The 15,759-nt window shown below is 35.8% G+C and overlaps 1 protein-coding gene across 4 annotated transcripts in view; it reads right to left on the bottom strand.

Moving 5' to 3' along the window:
• Positions 1-1,743: 1,743 nt before the first annotated feature.
• Positions 1,744-15,759, bottom strand: part of CEPT1 (choline/ethanolamine phosphotransferase 1) — a 37,347-nt gene continuing 23,331 nt past the window's right edge. For 3 of the 4 annotated variants that reach the window (XM_055339451.1, XM_055339449.1, XM_055339452.1), the window contains exons 5-9: positions 10,313-10,397; positions 4,703-4,834; positions 3,876-4,034; positions 3,080-3,205; positions 1,744-2,526 (exon numbers count right to left, since the gene is read on the bottom strand). In XM_055339451.1, coding sequence (XP_055195426.1) covers positions 2,407-2,526; positions 3,080-3,205; positions 3,876-4,034; positions 4,703-4,834; positions 10,313-10,397 — 622 coding nt within the window. In that variant the 3' untranslated portion in view covers positions 1,744-2,406. The remainder of the gene's footprint in view (positions 2,527-3,079; positions 3,206-3,875; positions 4,035-4,702; positions 4,835-10,312; positions 10,398-15,759) is intronic. The other variant, XM_055339450.1, reaches the window with a different exon arrangement.

Here is a 15,759-nt window from a genome sequence, read left to right as displayed (position 1 = left end):
GTTCCCTCTGTAATTTTTTTTTCTTCCAGATTTTATTAGAGTGAGAGAGAGCGAGAGGACCCGCAGTTGGGAAAGAGGAACAGGCCGACTCAGTGCTGAGCCACAGAGCCCGACATGGGCTAGATCCCATGACCCTGAAGATTATGACCTAAGCCCAATCAAAGGCTTCACTGACTGAGCTACCCAAGTGCCCCTTCCCTCTGTGCTACCAATGACAGCTTCTGTTTCAACAGTGTAAGGGATGGGAAGCCTCTTGTCTTTCAAAACTCTCATTTTTTTAATGTATTTTTAATGTATATGTATGTGTGGCCCTCAGAGGTCCCTGAATTCTATACAGAACACAAATGTCTTTGGGGGGTGAGAAAGGGGACTGGGATGGCCAAATTGAAGTTAAAGCCAATGGAATTTGATGTGGGAAGCACAGAGACACACTACCGGTGTCCCACTGTCCACACACCACCTGTTAAGTATGCTGCTACTTTTTGTGAAGAATCACCACATCTTTTTAGGTAGATTAGTTTACAGCGCTGGTTCCTAAACCTAACTGTACCTCAAAAAGTTTGAGAGTAAGGACTGGAATCCTGGGAAGCTTCTGAAAGTACTTTCTGAGGCCTCATCCCAAACCTACCAATCATCTCTAGAGATAGGACTCAGGAAGCGGTGATTTTTAAAGCTCCTTCAGGTGATTCTGTTATCTTACCAGGTATATATGATCTCAAGAAGAGGCAAGGCCAGCTGAGGTTTTCTATAAACATACCCTTGACCTGATGACAATGGTACCAAGAGCTAAGGAAGCACACACCAAATATCTGAGCATTTTCCAGATTCCCTTCATGCTGAAAAAGATTTGAACATTTCAGTTTACAGCTTTTGCCACCCAAACCTACTACGGTGTAGGAGAGAACATTGGACTAGGATTCAGAAGATACGGGGTCTAGTTTCCATTTGGAAAAGTAACAACTGTGTGTCATTGGTATGCCACTTAGCCTCTCCCAGACCTCAATTCCCACTGTAGGTAACTAACATCTGCTGTGTCTATTGCAATAATCAAGCAAGGCAACAGGTATAACTGTACCAAATAAGTAGAATCATTCTTTTTTCCTGCTTTGTCCTAAACTGGACCTGCTCTGGCATTTTCCTCTATGTACTTCTCTACCCCAGACGCTGAAGAAGTTGCTAACAAGCAAAAATAAAGAGAGATTTCTCTTTATTGCTATAGTCGAGCAAAGAAATTGAAAGTTTCACTGTCACTGCTACTCAAGACGATAGTTTATTTTCTTTTGTTTCTTTTCTGCGGTCCCCCTCCCTTCAAGCAACTGTACTATCTACATACAATGGAAACAGATCTGGATTATATCTACTAAAGATATCTGGTCCTCATTTCAAACTGTAGTATATTATGGAGCCAGAATAGACGTACAATTTTTTACTAACTGCCCCAGAGAGGCCTAAACCTCCCTTCTTGAAAATCTAGGGGAAGACATAATCTCAAAGGTAACAAGTACAGCAAAAAAACCTATTGAGAGGGAAAATGAATATAGTTCTGTTTCATTTGATTTTTTATTTTATTTTTTAGTTCTATGTTTAAGTTAAGTAGCTTATACAAAATAGATCGCAGGACACATGACAAAGTGGCTGACTGAATTTCCTTATTTATTAAAGAACAGAAATAAATTTTGCTTAAATTTTAAAAAATGACATTAAAACTCAGTTATCTTTCCACTGAATAAAACAGAAAAAGGCTGGCTTTCAGATCATATATTTATTTAAAAAAATAAAATGGATCAACAAAGTTATCACATTACTCTGCATGCTAACAGGATTTCCCAAACCCATGAGAGATACCATTTCTTGAGCAATAAAAAAATGACTTTCTCAACAATGTAAAGATAGGAAACCTTTCAATCCAAATTCAAGGTCTTTATCACTAATTCCAACTCACAAGCTAGTGGGATATGTCTGTGCCACAAGCTGAGCTCCTTAGTTAAAGAAAGCTTGAGAAGACACTAAACAAGGATGTCACTAAAAGATGATTTGTTAAAATTATAAAGCAACCATTTTTTGGCCTGCAAATATTCTACATTAGAAATCTCCACCACTAGGGATTGGTTCCCCAGGATCCCTGGTTCCCTGAATCCAGGATAATTACAAACACATGGCAATTTTTCCTGCATGCTTCCTTTGGCCAAATCCTGCATGACAATATGGACAATTACAGGATGGAACTTGAAATTCTCATTCTCACACAGGATAGGTAAGGAGTGCTACCAAGAACAAAGAAAAGTTATACAACATTGATTATTATAAATTATAGTTGTTCTTACACACCCCATTCTCCTTAATATGTTCAGATTCTTTCCTGCAAAAAACATGAGTTTCCTATACAACGACACCAAGTTAACTTCATTAATGATGATTAGAATGAGCCGTAGCGACCTTGATTCTGAAGACATGTATGTGTAGGTGAGATGCAATCTGATTGCAAACACTGACACAGTAGCGGATCAAATCAAAGAAAGAGAACACCTGGAAAGAAGAGAGACTATTAGATTCTCAGGACCTGCTTAGGTCATACCTCAGCTTCCTGAAAGCAAAGAGGACGGGCTCCTCTGACTTTCTTCCCTTCTTTTCAGATTTGTTTTCAATTCCATACGATTTAACAACTCAATTTCCTCACGGATTTTTCCTTTACGCAAAGGATCAACAAACCCTTTCCGGAGAGACAGTAAATACTTGAGGTTCTATGGACCATGCCATCTTCATTTCAACTGCTCAACTTTGCCATTGTAGCTTGAAAGCAGCCACAGACAATACATGAATGGCCATGGCTGTGTTCCGATAATAAAACTTCACTCCTGCTCTACACAGTCAGAAATCTGGAATTTTTGAGCCCCGATGAAGGCAACACAAATAAGAATAATGCAAAAAATGGCTCAAAGATGAAACCACGCGAATTCTTGCCAAGTCCTGTAATTGTGGTTTTTTGGTACACCAAATCGTTACCATTATATGATCTTTCAGCACTGGCCCACAGAAACAAGAAAACAAATCATAAAATAAGACACAGTATGATACTTACCAGAGCAATCCAAAGTACAATATATTCATCAATAAAGCTGTTAAAATACTGGTCCAGAAACAAAAGTGCTGGACCTATGAATGCTGTGTCGAGCAGATGCATTTCACTTTTAGTCATGTGTGCCACCTGCAAATAAAAGAGAAATGGATGTGCAGGTGCTTTTACACTAGAGTAACTGTGAGGTGTACAGTAAATCACTTTTGTGCTCAAATCACAAATTTCAAGAATTATTTAGCAACGCTGGATAAAAAGTTGAATTTCCAAAAATAAAAAACTGACAAGGTGTGTGAGAGTTACACACCAAACAGCCCATGTAGCAGAGCCCCTCAAAGATGCTTTTCATAAAGAGCCTTAATCTGAATGTACAGACTGAGACTGGAAAAGGCAGATAAACTAAAGCACCAAATTAAACTGCAGCAGAGGGATCCCTGGGTGGCACAGCGGTTTGGCGCCTGCCTTTGGCCCAGGGCATGATCCTGGAAACCCGGGATCGAATCCCACGTCGGGCTCCCGGTGCATGGAGCCTGCTTCTCCCTCTGCCTGTGTCTCTGCCTCTCTCTCTCTCTCTGTGTGACTATCATAAATAAAAAACAAAACAAAACAAAAAACAAATAAACTGCAGCAGAAAGAAGAGTTATGGAGATCCACAGAGCTTCTGGTAACCTCAGGTTATAGCTTCACTTGTTGATGGAGGAGAATGAACTCTAGAACTGGTCAGGAAGCTGTAGAATGAAAACTGGTGCCATAAAATCAAAATGAGATGAATGTAAAAACAAATAAAAACTCTGGGGCTTACCACAAGCTTATTAGTGATTTTAGCAGATACAAAACCGAATGTCAGTATATAAAGACAGGGATGCTTTTCAAAAAGCTGAACTGCTGATTTCTTATAGATCATTGCAGCTAGGGTAATCACCGATCCAATATGGAGAAAAGGAGAGAGGACACTTGTTCCCTGTGCAGAGTAAAGAGAGGGGAGAGATTAATGGCACTCAATATTGTCAGATACTATGTGGATCTGCTGTAAGACAGATCAGCTCAAACTTTTAAGAACCTCATGGTACCTGCCAGCCAGCAGTTCCTATAACTGAATACCAGAACAGCTAATGAAGAAAAGAGCAGCACGGGCTGGTTAGGCAAATTGAGGATTTTACTTACATGGCCAGGTTTATTTTACAAAGCAGATCATACTTCTATTTACTTTTACATTTATCTTTATTTATGTATTTGAAAGAGAGCATGAGTGGGGAAGGAGGAGAGGGAGAGGATCCCACGCAGACTCTAAGCTGAGTACGGAACCCGATGCAGGGCTCAACTGTGGACCCCCAGGTCATGACCTGAGCCAAAACTAAGAGCCAGATGCTCGACTGACTGAGCCACCCAGGGGTCCCAATCATACTTTAAAACATATGTATGTGTATAAATGTGCTTGTGCCTGTGTGAAAAAAATGTATGTAAGCATATAAACATATGCATATATAGGTAAAACTGAGAAGTTCTGGATATTATTTGTTTAAGCAGAAACTCTAAATTAAGAAGTATTTTATACAATTCCAATGAAAGAGCAACTACAAAACCAAGTCTTGGTATAAATAATCGCTGGAAATCTTAAGATGTACTCACTGCTATTGTTGATCCATTTTTTCCAACACCACCTGTGAAGATTACACGGAAGTAATTTGTACAGGAAAATATGGTCCCTGCTACAGTACAAAGTGCAGGAAAAATTTTCATTTGAATATTCAGCACTGGAATCTTTAATGGGTAGAGAGAGAGAACAATTAAAATATATACAAATTAAAATAAGAAAATGTAACAGACATTTGATTCATACCCCGTATATCCTCCATTCCCTCCAGTTTGGCAAATCCTTAATGAACATTTCCCTCTTTCCATTATAAATAATGTAACCAAGAAAAAAGGGTATGTAGAAATTAATCTCACTTCTGACTCCAACCTTTAAAAAAATTACTGATCCAACTTTATTAATTTGTGCCATAAGCTAAGTAGAGTTCACCTAATGTACTCCAGAAGTCTGGCAACAGTGGAACAGGCTGTCTTCTGGACTTTGTATAAATGAAGTGTACTTTGCCTTTTTCTTAATACATTTTTGGAAATCTACCTTTAAGCCTGTAGTTTGTAATTAATTGTTATGATACAGAAAGCGTGGAGCATTAAAGACTATACATATTTGCAAGTAGATTTTAAAAATCTGCAGATTAGGGAATGGAAGATGAAAGCTGTACTCAGAAGAGCTCCCAACTCCAAACTGTTAGGATACAAGCAGCTTGAAAACACAGAGGGCAGCCACAAAGATATTCATATACAGGCAAAAGAGACATCAAGCACACTGAAGCAGGTACAATTGTGTATCCAAAATTTTAACAAGTTTCCTCTTCAGAAGAAGCAAATAATATATTTTTATATTGTACCAAAATATGGATTGATTTACCTAAAGTGAGGAGGGTTCAGTGCACTGGGATCATGCATTCAATCTTGCAAGCATGATATCCACCATTTCAAATGAAATATACTTTTTAGAAAATCATTTAAGATTTTCTTCCTCTTTGCATCTCTCATTCAGCTTTCAAGAAAGCTCACATTTTGTCCAATATGGGTTGAAAATAAAGCAACATAAAGTGATACATTCTATTAATAGAAACAAGTGAGTATAGGTACAAAATTCCAGAAGCCCATAGGGTTTAATAGGCATTGAGTTGTTATAATGAAAACGTTTTAATTAGGGCTGTTTATATACTTTTTAGGGCCACTATTTCAAAACCAAATAGGAAATGTCACATTTCCTATTTTTTTTGTACATATAAAACCCAAGTAAAATTGGCACAGACATAAATCTTAATGTTTACATACTATTTCTTCAAAACTTTGAAGAACTCAGTTTTACACAACTCTATGACCTCTTGCAAAACTCAGCTCTAAAAAAAATTGTAATCTGTTCAAATTTCAAGTTGTACTATGGCAGTCCTTAGTTTTCTAAAATGAAGTAGGTCAACTTAAAAATGAAGCCCAGAACTTTACAGAGCATCCTAAATGGTCTTCTTCCTTCCCTAATTTATTTCTAAACCCAACAGCCCAAATCAAAACTTGTTTACCATCAAGAAGAAAATCAACACCATGGATACTTTGAGCTCCAAAAGATTTTTCTGCTCTAGTTCAAAAAACTAGGGATAGTACAATCTTAATCTAATGCACCTGGCTTAATTTAATATCCTGGCTAGTTTCCTTTTCCCTCCAGAGACAAAAGACCTGTATGGCAAAGGGGAAAAAATACTATACTCCCTCAGATTTCAAAAGAAACAAAGCATTAATCCATTACAGGGGCATGCCTGTATTAGGGCCAGGGTTTCGAATGAGTGCCAACTCTGGCATAGCAGTAATCTGTGCCACAACTGAACTGAATAATACCACAACTATAATTAAAATTTGGTGAAAATGCTTTAGGTAAATGGAAACTACTGCCTGTTGAAAGAAGAATAAACAGAAACATTAAAAAAGCCAGGCAAATTAGTAAATGGCTTGGACCACAAAATAAGGAAGGTGTCATAAACATTCTTAGGATCCTTTCCACTTCATATAGCAGTATAGCTATATACACCAAACCCTAAGCTCTTGATTGTAGGATTTTGTTTGTATTGATTTTTATACTCTCTCTAAAGCCACGAATATTTTAAGTGCTCACCTGTAGTCTTTCATGACTTGTCTTAACTGGATTCCAAAAGTGTCTTATGGTTGAGTACACATTTAATCAACTACTACATTTAAAAGAGTCAAACATCAGTGAAAGTAAACATGAAGGGATTACATATGGGTCCCTTTCAGAATGATATTCTTCTTAAAAAAAAAAGTGATATGATAAAAGATAGTTTCGAGACATCCCAAAAGATTATACATTCTTTTGGGGGAAACAATACAGAAAGTCAACAATATGGATTGTTGTTTTGTTTCTTGCAATGTATAAACCCATGCACTGACTTTTGTGCATGAAAAAAAAAAACCCCACAAAAAAACAAACAACTAAAACCAATAGAACTAATTACAAACTTTGGTAAAAACTTACCTCTGAAGTAAAAAAAAAAAACAAAAAACAAAACAAGAAATAGGTGAGCAGCAGATATAAATCACTTATCTTTTTGCAAAATAGCTGATCATCTGGATCAGCTTTATGAAGACATTTGTAGTGATTTTGTTAACTTAAATTTGCTTCTTAACTATCAGTAAAAGCCTTTTAACAAGGATTTGGAAAACAATTTCCATTTTATGCCCTCAACTTCAAAAGAGATGGGAATTTCACAGCTGTGCCTTAAACAGATATCTTTTCTCCATTTTGACACAAAAATAAGTTAAAGTGTTCCATGTAATCTTTCCTAATGCAATTTGAAACAGCACAAAAAAAGAAATATAGTGGTCTGAGGTCAATTATGGGAATCTGTACTGAGCCTTCAAATACTCCTGGAGAAGTTAGGCCCTTCCCTTTCAGTTTAATTAACAGTAGGGCCAGTAACACTAAGACAAAGGCCCAAGAATCTGTTTCCCTTTGCAACCTAGCCTATTACTGGAACTGGATTGCTGGGCTGGGGATTTTATTTCAGTCTTGGATCTGAGAGTTCCTAATGTTACTTTTAAAACATATAGTAAAAAAGGATGATTATCTTATCTTAATTATCAATAAAGACTAAACAGCTGATCCTTTTTTTTTAAATTTTTATTTTATTTATGGTAGTCACACACACAGAGAGAGAGAGGCAGAGACATAGGCAGAGGGAGAAGCAGGCTCCATGCACCGGGAGCCCAACGTGGGATTTGATCCCGGGTCTCCAGGATCGTGCCCTGGGCCAAAGGCAGGCGCTAAACTGCTGCGCCACCCAGGGATCCCCAGCTGATCCTTTTAAAAGAAAAAAAAATCACTTCCGTTAAGTACATATATATAAATCCTAATAAAAAAGGTAACAAATGTACCTGAGGCAAATTCACTGCCAAGAACCACCTAAAAAATAAGGATATTTAGGAGCTCATTCAGTTAAGTGTCTAATTCTTGAATTTGGCTTAGGTCACGATCTCAGGGTCATGAGATTGAGCCCGGAGGTGGGCTCTGTGCTGGATGTACAGCCTGATTAGGATTCTCTCCATTCCCCTCATGTGCACTCTCTCTCTTCCCACCCATTCTATATATATATTAAAAAAACGAAAAAAAAAAAAGAAATTAAAAAGAAAAATCCTCCTTCCCTCTGCCTCTTCCCCCCTCACTCATGCATTCTCTCTCTCTTAAAACTTCATAGCCTATAACTTCATTTGCAATCATGCTTTATGTATTTCCATACTGATAAGGATAATCAGGTATATACCTGATACTTTGATTTCCAATGATCAAGTCAGAAATCACAGTTTTTTTGGTTACCGTTTTGGTTACTTTATAGGTAATTTATATATGTTTAAGATACTTAAAACATTTTGGAAGAAGGGAGATTTTGGTATAAAACTCAAAGCCTATAAACATAATCAATTTGGTCAAGAGACACAAATATATTTAAGTCAACCTACAACTGACTCATGAACAACATGAGGATTACAAGTGCCCCCCCCCATGCAGTTGAAAATCTGCATGAACTTTTGATTCCCCCCCAAAACTGAACTACTAGTAGCATACTGTTGACCAGAAGCCTTACTGATAACATAGTCAATTAACACATATTTTGGATATGTATCATATACTATATTCTTACAGTAAAGGATGCTAAAGAAAATGATATTGAGAAAATCATGAGGAAGATAAAATACATTTATTGTACTATATCTATAAAAATTTTTTTTGCATGTAAGTGGACCCTTGCAGCTTAAACTTGTGTTGTTCAGGGGTCAAGTGTATATATAAAAATAACTATAACCTACTGAAAAGTAAAAGTAATAAAATTCTCTGTATCTATATATCTCTCTATATATCTATATCCATATATCTATCCATAGAGCTCAGATTTCACTAGAATATATCTTAGATTTCACTAAAGACCCTATTGGCTTTTGAGACTAATGTGTAGGAAAGATGTGAATTTGAATGATATTATATATGTGACTGGATAGTTTCAGAATTTTCCTGGTTAACTATGGATTATTTTTATTCCTTTATCTCCTCCTTCCTCACACCCCTATCCTCTTGACAAGGCATTAAACCATCTCTAGTGATGAATACTCAGAAAAGTATGTCAATTATACCTCCTAAAGTATCTAATTTACTATCATAATGGAAAAGATCTTGTTAGGTCAATTTTCCTTATATTTTAAAATTAACCTGATTTTTAAGAATTGTTTGTTTAGGAGTAGTATCTATTTTGGTAAGATCACATCAAATGAATTGTAAATTCTGAAGGGGTGGTGGTAGTGATCAGCAGTTAACTGGACCAGAGATTACAAACTACCGTGACTCAAATTTGGAGAGAGAAATTCCAACTGTAAGAGCAGCTTTCACTGATACTGCATTTGATACACACTGTTCTAAATGCCTTGCATGTATTACTCATTTAGCAAAAAAGAATAATCCTATGAAATAAAAACTGTGACTGTCCTCATTTTACAGAGGAGGAAACTCAGCCAAAGAGAGTTGAACACCACATAATAGGCAGTGGAGCCTAGATGGAACTCAGGCAGTCTGGTTCCTAAGTCTTGGTCTGGATATTATACATATTATGATCTCTCTTTCAGAATTTTGTGGGAAAAAAATTTTTGTGTTTATAGGTCAGGTTGAAAATCAAGGTCCTGGCTTGTTACAACAATTCTATGGCACTGACTTAAATAAGCATTTGTTCTGTTTGGGGGCTAGTTTATCTACTACCCCAAATTTGTTATTCAGCTTTAAGCATATGATAGAAAAACTAGTAGACTCATATACCTCAGAAAGAGAAAAAAGTCTCATCTTGTCATTGGTTAACTTGCTATACTATCTGTTGTTTCCTCAGATGTAAAATGGAATGACAAATAATAATTCAAACAGCCTTTAAAAACAATAGCCCTGGAATGGACCTAATGTACCACCTAACTCCAAGTACTAAAATTCACCATGCCCCAAAGAGAAGTTTGTGTCCTACCACTGCTGTGGTTTTTCATTTTCAGAAAGAATAAAATAATTTTACACATGACCCTTTAACTGAATTATCCTGTTTTAGAAAACACAAGCAAAAGACAACATGCATTACATAGGATACACAATGTGAACAAAGTTACCATAGATTGCCAAAAAGGTGGTCCTCCAATCACTGCCAGCAAATGCATGATTATTATGAAGATTTGCACTTCAGTCACATCAATTCTGATTAGGTACAAAAAGCCAAAAAAGCAGAATTACTCAAAACAATTTCAAGTTAATTACTTGCAAGCTTAGCAGCATTCCTCTATCATGCACAATAGAAAAAATCTCAAATATTGAGGAGAGGGGGAAAAGGAGGTGTCAAAAATTTGTTATGAGCAAAATCAAATAAAATCCAGAGGCTTTTAATTTAATTTGATGAATTTCACAGAGCAATAAAAACCCCTCCTTTCCACAAGGAAATTTCTGACTTATTGAGTTGGGCTGAAACTATAGCTTAACCTTTCCCACCAAAAAAAACAAAAACAAAAACAAAAAACAACAAAAAAACACACATACACACACACACAAAAAAAACCAAAAACCAAAAACCAAAACCAAGAAAACTACAAAAACCAAGAAAAAGAAAAAAAGGGGCTGGGGTAGGATATGTGTATATTAAATTTTGAGCGTCAAGCAGAGGACTGCATTGTACTGCTATATAATATGAAATCTTGAAATAAGTGTTCTGTATTACCAAGTGGAGGAAATGGTGAGTTTTTACTGAAGTAACATAAATCACTGAGATCTTACAAAACTTACTGCCCTTTAGTTATATTAATTTAATGTCTTCCACGGTAGGGGTGTGGAAAAAAATTTCAATTCTCAATCAAATTCTTATGCTTATTAGGTCAACTACCCTAAGATTTCTAGAAAGAAGAACTGAAAGCAGCCAAGAATTAGTTTTAAGGTTGCTGAAAATGATCTTATAGTCAAGAAAAGACAAACCTGGTATAAAAACAGGGCAGTAGAAATTAGAAGTCTGAAAGTCTGGAAAAAAAGAATATGGACAAAAAGATTGAGGAGCAAAGCACAAACTGGTATTCCTTTCCTTCTACAGACTAGCACTTTGTATAATCTTGAGATTATTATTCTCAGATTATTGGATCCAAAATTAAAATTCTCAGAATTTATCCTATAGATACGCTCACACAAAATGTTTGTACAAGGTTATTTATTACAGCATTATTTATAATAGGAAAAATTTTAAAGTAGGCCTCAGCGAGGGAGCAGTTACAGAAATCCTGGTACTTCCATACAACAGAATATTTGGTAGCTTTTTAAAAAAGTGGGCAGCTCCTTATATAGTGATATAGAAAATAAATATTCTATATTTTGCCAATTAATTACATATTTCTGGAAGGACATATTACAAAGTAAGAACTGTGGTTACCTATTGGACAGGACAGTGTGGGAATGGACAGCTGGGAGATGAGGATGGGAAGGAGACCATACACTGCATACCTTTTTTAAAATGTTAATTTTAAACAAAGTGAATAATTACTAAGAAGGTAATTTTTAAAAATATTAGTCTATGGAAAATAGATTATCAAAGCAGTAAGGGGATTCAATTCCCAGAGCAGAATGTAGCCCCCATTTCCAAAACTGACACTTGAAACATAATGTGAGATAGGTATGTAAGCCTCACACCCATAATAAGTGACTAAGTTGAAACCAGTATCTCACAACTAAAAAACTGAGCTTTGTTTGCTCGAGTGTTTACTGAACAGAAGCTTAAGTTGCAAACATATAGTGATGTAATTATCTTTAAATACACATTTATTGGGGGTAAAAAATGGACTGAATTAGGCTAAAAAGAATCTGTAGAGCTGACCTGATGAGTGGTGTTGCCAATAAGGGGAATTACACTCAGTAGCAGATTCAGGAGACTAAGCAGGTGTCAGAGATGATCGACTCTGTCTTGGGTGGAGGAGGGCAGACATCTTACAACATTTTGCTGGATATATGAAGTAGCCTTCTGGGAGGGGAAGGGCCAGAAGTATAGAATTACAAAATAAAAATGGAGGGAACCTCATGCAATTAATCTTTGTACCTTGGATGAATGTAAAAGAGAATAGGAAACATGAAAGATCTTTACAAAGTCCCAAACTAGGATTCCTAGGTAGTTTTATGGATTAGCTTGTTTGGAAATTTCGGAAGACAGAATTCTCTAAACCATTCAGATACTGTCACTGTATTTAGACCAACAATGCCTTAATGTTAGAGACAGTCCAAAATAACTTACTTACCAGCTGTAGGTAGTTAAGAATATATTTTCCTGTTTGCTTATCTGATTTACAGGAATACTCAGTACTCCTGGATGAGCCTCTCCTGCTCTGAATCATGAGAACTGCCAATCACCACTCCTGGAGGTGTGGCTCTAATCTTGACTGTCAATGAAAAAGGGTGCAGTAAGAGGCCATCCCCAGAGACAGGAACTAAGCAAGCCAAGAGGACAGGTGGCAGAAGCGATTAACAATGAACAAAAGAGTCAATGATTCTATTTAGAAAAGAGCTGGTTATGTGGCAGTCCCCTTTCCCACCTTTCCACTAAGAAATCTCTTAGCATAAGCTGAATTTACTGTAACATATATTAGGAGGGAGCTCATTTCACTCCTTTTGGTTGGGGAGGAAAGAAAATTATCCAGAAGGAAGAATGTTATATAAAGGCAGGAATCTGGCATTTCTATAGTCAATTCCTCATTATTATTTTCAAAATAATAACATGGGTGATAAAATTCCCAAATGTTGGGATGACTACTTAAAAACTAAAAAACAAAAAATCCTCCATAACCACACCAAAAAAGACATATGGGAAAATAAATCTCTTTTCTACAGCATTAGATTACCATAGCATAAAAGTTTCAGAGGGGGAAAATTAGATGAAAATAGACTTAATTTTCTGTAACCATGAAGGTATTTGAATTTCCTGAATGATATTGCTTTAAATAATTTACTTCTACTTTATTTTAGTTTAGGTTATCAAAGTACAAAAGGTATGTTCCTAGTTGCTGTGTACAATCCACTTAAATTACTATAGCAAGCCATCAATAAACAATGTTCTGATGGCTGTCCCAGAAGAAAAATGGAAAAGAAGCAAACCAGTTGTAGAGACTAAGGTCCCTCTTCTGATGGGGAGACTCTAATGTGGCAAAGCAACTTTGAATATTCAATAATAAATCTCCTAACAACATCTCAATGGTCTATTGACTAAGAGGTAAAGAGATCTCAAATTAATATGAGTAATTTTAACTACTAAACAGAAAACAGAAACTCTGTAGCTGGAATGAGAAACTCATGGGGCCTTCATCACAACAGAAAGGCAGCCTAGATCAGTTATTGCATCAGAATTACAGGTTTAAAATGTGGCCTGGGTGTAACAACCCCAAACTACCTAAGTTAACTAATTACGAAGAAAACTTCTATTTTGAGTTTCATTTTTATTTTTTCCAGTGTTCAGCAAGATACCTAACAAATGCATTTGGTTTGAATTCCAACAGACTAACTGAGGGATGTGAAGGGATTTAACTGACATTCTGTGAAAGCTGGTAAGCATGTTAATCTTTTCCCAGAATGTTTTATGTCTTTCCACTCTAATATCAGAAATAAGACAAGTTAATCTATTTTTCTTCCTATGTGTGACATACACATTCAAAGATATATTTGCAGCTATATTTATAACATTTTTTTGTTGTTGTTAAACTACATAGTTTAAAATGTAATTGTGTTATAATTTGGGTTGGCTATTAGCTCGGTTAACACAGAATATGCACTAGGGCTAAATTCACAATGTCCAAAAAACCCAGATTTGTACAACTTGACTTGTGAGCTATTTATTATTTAAAAAGAATTTTGTTTGAAAAGACATCCACTTAGTGTGTCTGGAATCCTATTCAAGTATTAGAGTGCTATTAACTACCGATTTGCAATTATCTGTAAATGGATCGGAAGTTCTTGGAACTTATAACCACAACTTTTATTATACTAGAAATACCATGGGTGGGGTGAAATCTTGGCAGATTTCAATGAAGACTGGCCTAGAAATTGACCATACTGCCTTCCAATATTTTACTTTTTACCCCTGACAAGCAAACTGGGCATGGCAAGCTAAATGTTAAACAACATTAACCAGACTGGCGAATGATAACTATGATATTTTATGATCAAGTGGTACATACAAAGTCTAAGCATTTACTTTTGAGATAAGCTGAATTATTTAAAACCGTGTTATCTACCATATGAATGACTATATGGATCTTTCAATTATCTGGAAGACTAAAAACCAAACAATAATAATCTATCCAGTGATTTTTTTGAATAGGAAGACAAAAAAAGCCAAAGGCTAGAAGATTTAGTGAGTCCTCTAAGAGGAACTAAAGTTTAGGTCTCATATTTAAGAGGACAGCAGGCCCTTATACCCTTGGAAACAGAAGAATTAGGAGAGTCCTCTCATCTCATTTAGTAACAATCTTGATGGAGTAAAATGAAGGGATCACGGACCTATTCTTCCTCTCAAGCTAGCATAATCAATTCTGGAAGAAATCTGGAAACTGCTTGGAATTACTAACACAGGTCTTAAAATTAATATGATAATAGTGGTAACAAACACTTAACTATATGCCAGGCACTATAGTTAGCATTTTACATTTTGACTATTAATCTTTGCAACTATCCTAGGAGGTAGGAACTATTGCCACCATTTTATAGATGAGGAAATTCAGTTAGATAGGTTAATTGACTTTTCCACGGTTACAGAAATACATGGCAGAGCCTCGAAAGAAATTGGAAATGTTGTACCTACACAGTGCTAAAAATCTTTCGTTTAGTGATCAACTGGGGTAAAAACTCCTAAGTTTTTAACTTGTTATCACTAAGGAGCCCACACAGGATGATGCTTCTTGTATTCTAACACACCTTTCCTTAAAATGGTAGAAAACAACAGGCAATAATAGCATAGGAAGTTCAGATGCTAATAAGTTAAATTAACTGGAAACAAAATATAATGAACAACTATTTCTTAAGCTTATTTTTCCCCCTGAACTTTATAAAAAAAAGGAAAAGACCCACAAAGAAACATACAACAGTCTCATTTCAGTGATAAAATTGGTTAAAAGCAACAAATATTAGAAGCAAAAGAAAATCTCTGCAAGTTAGCAACTGATAAAATAATGTATTTCCAAAAGATTTTTCAGGATGTTAAATTTAAAATGCATTAGTTTCTAGAAACATTTTAATAGAAAAGTCCTCATATGTACAGGTACTTTGTTATCATAGACAAGGTGAAAGTAAGTATATCCTGACTATTTTCACTAAGAACACTGAGAGAAAAGACCTTCGGTGAGTGTAATAACAACATAAAAAGCCATTAAAAATTATAAATCTAGACAACTGCAGTGAGCATCAAGTTTCAGGTCTTTGAGGAAAGTACCAGAAGACAGGTTATAGGTAGGGTGGTGCTAAAAAGATGCTACATTCTGAACTATGCACATTATTCTACCATAGGAAGGACTCCCACAAATAATTATGCAAACACATTATAAATTCA

This window comes from Nyctereutes procyonoides, unplaced genomic scaffold, assembly GCF_905146905.1.
Source record: "Nyctereutes procyonoides isolate TBG_1078 unplaced genomic scaffold, NYPRO_anot_genome, whole genome shotgun sequence".
Classification (NCBI taxonomy): domain Eukaryota; kingdom Metazoa; phylum Chordata; class Mammalia; order Carnivora; family Canidae; genus Nyctereutes; species Nyctereutes procyonoides.
The sequence above is the reverse complement of the archived record's forward strand: the minus strand, read 5'-3'. Positions and strand labels throughout refer to the sequence as shown.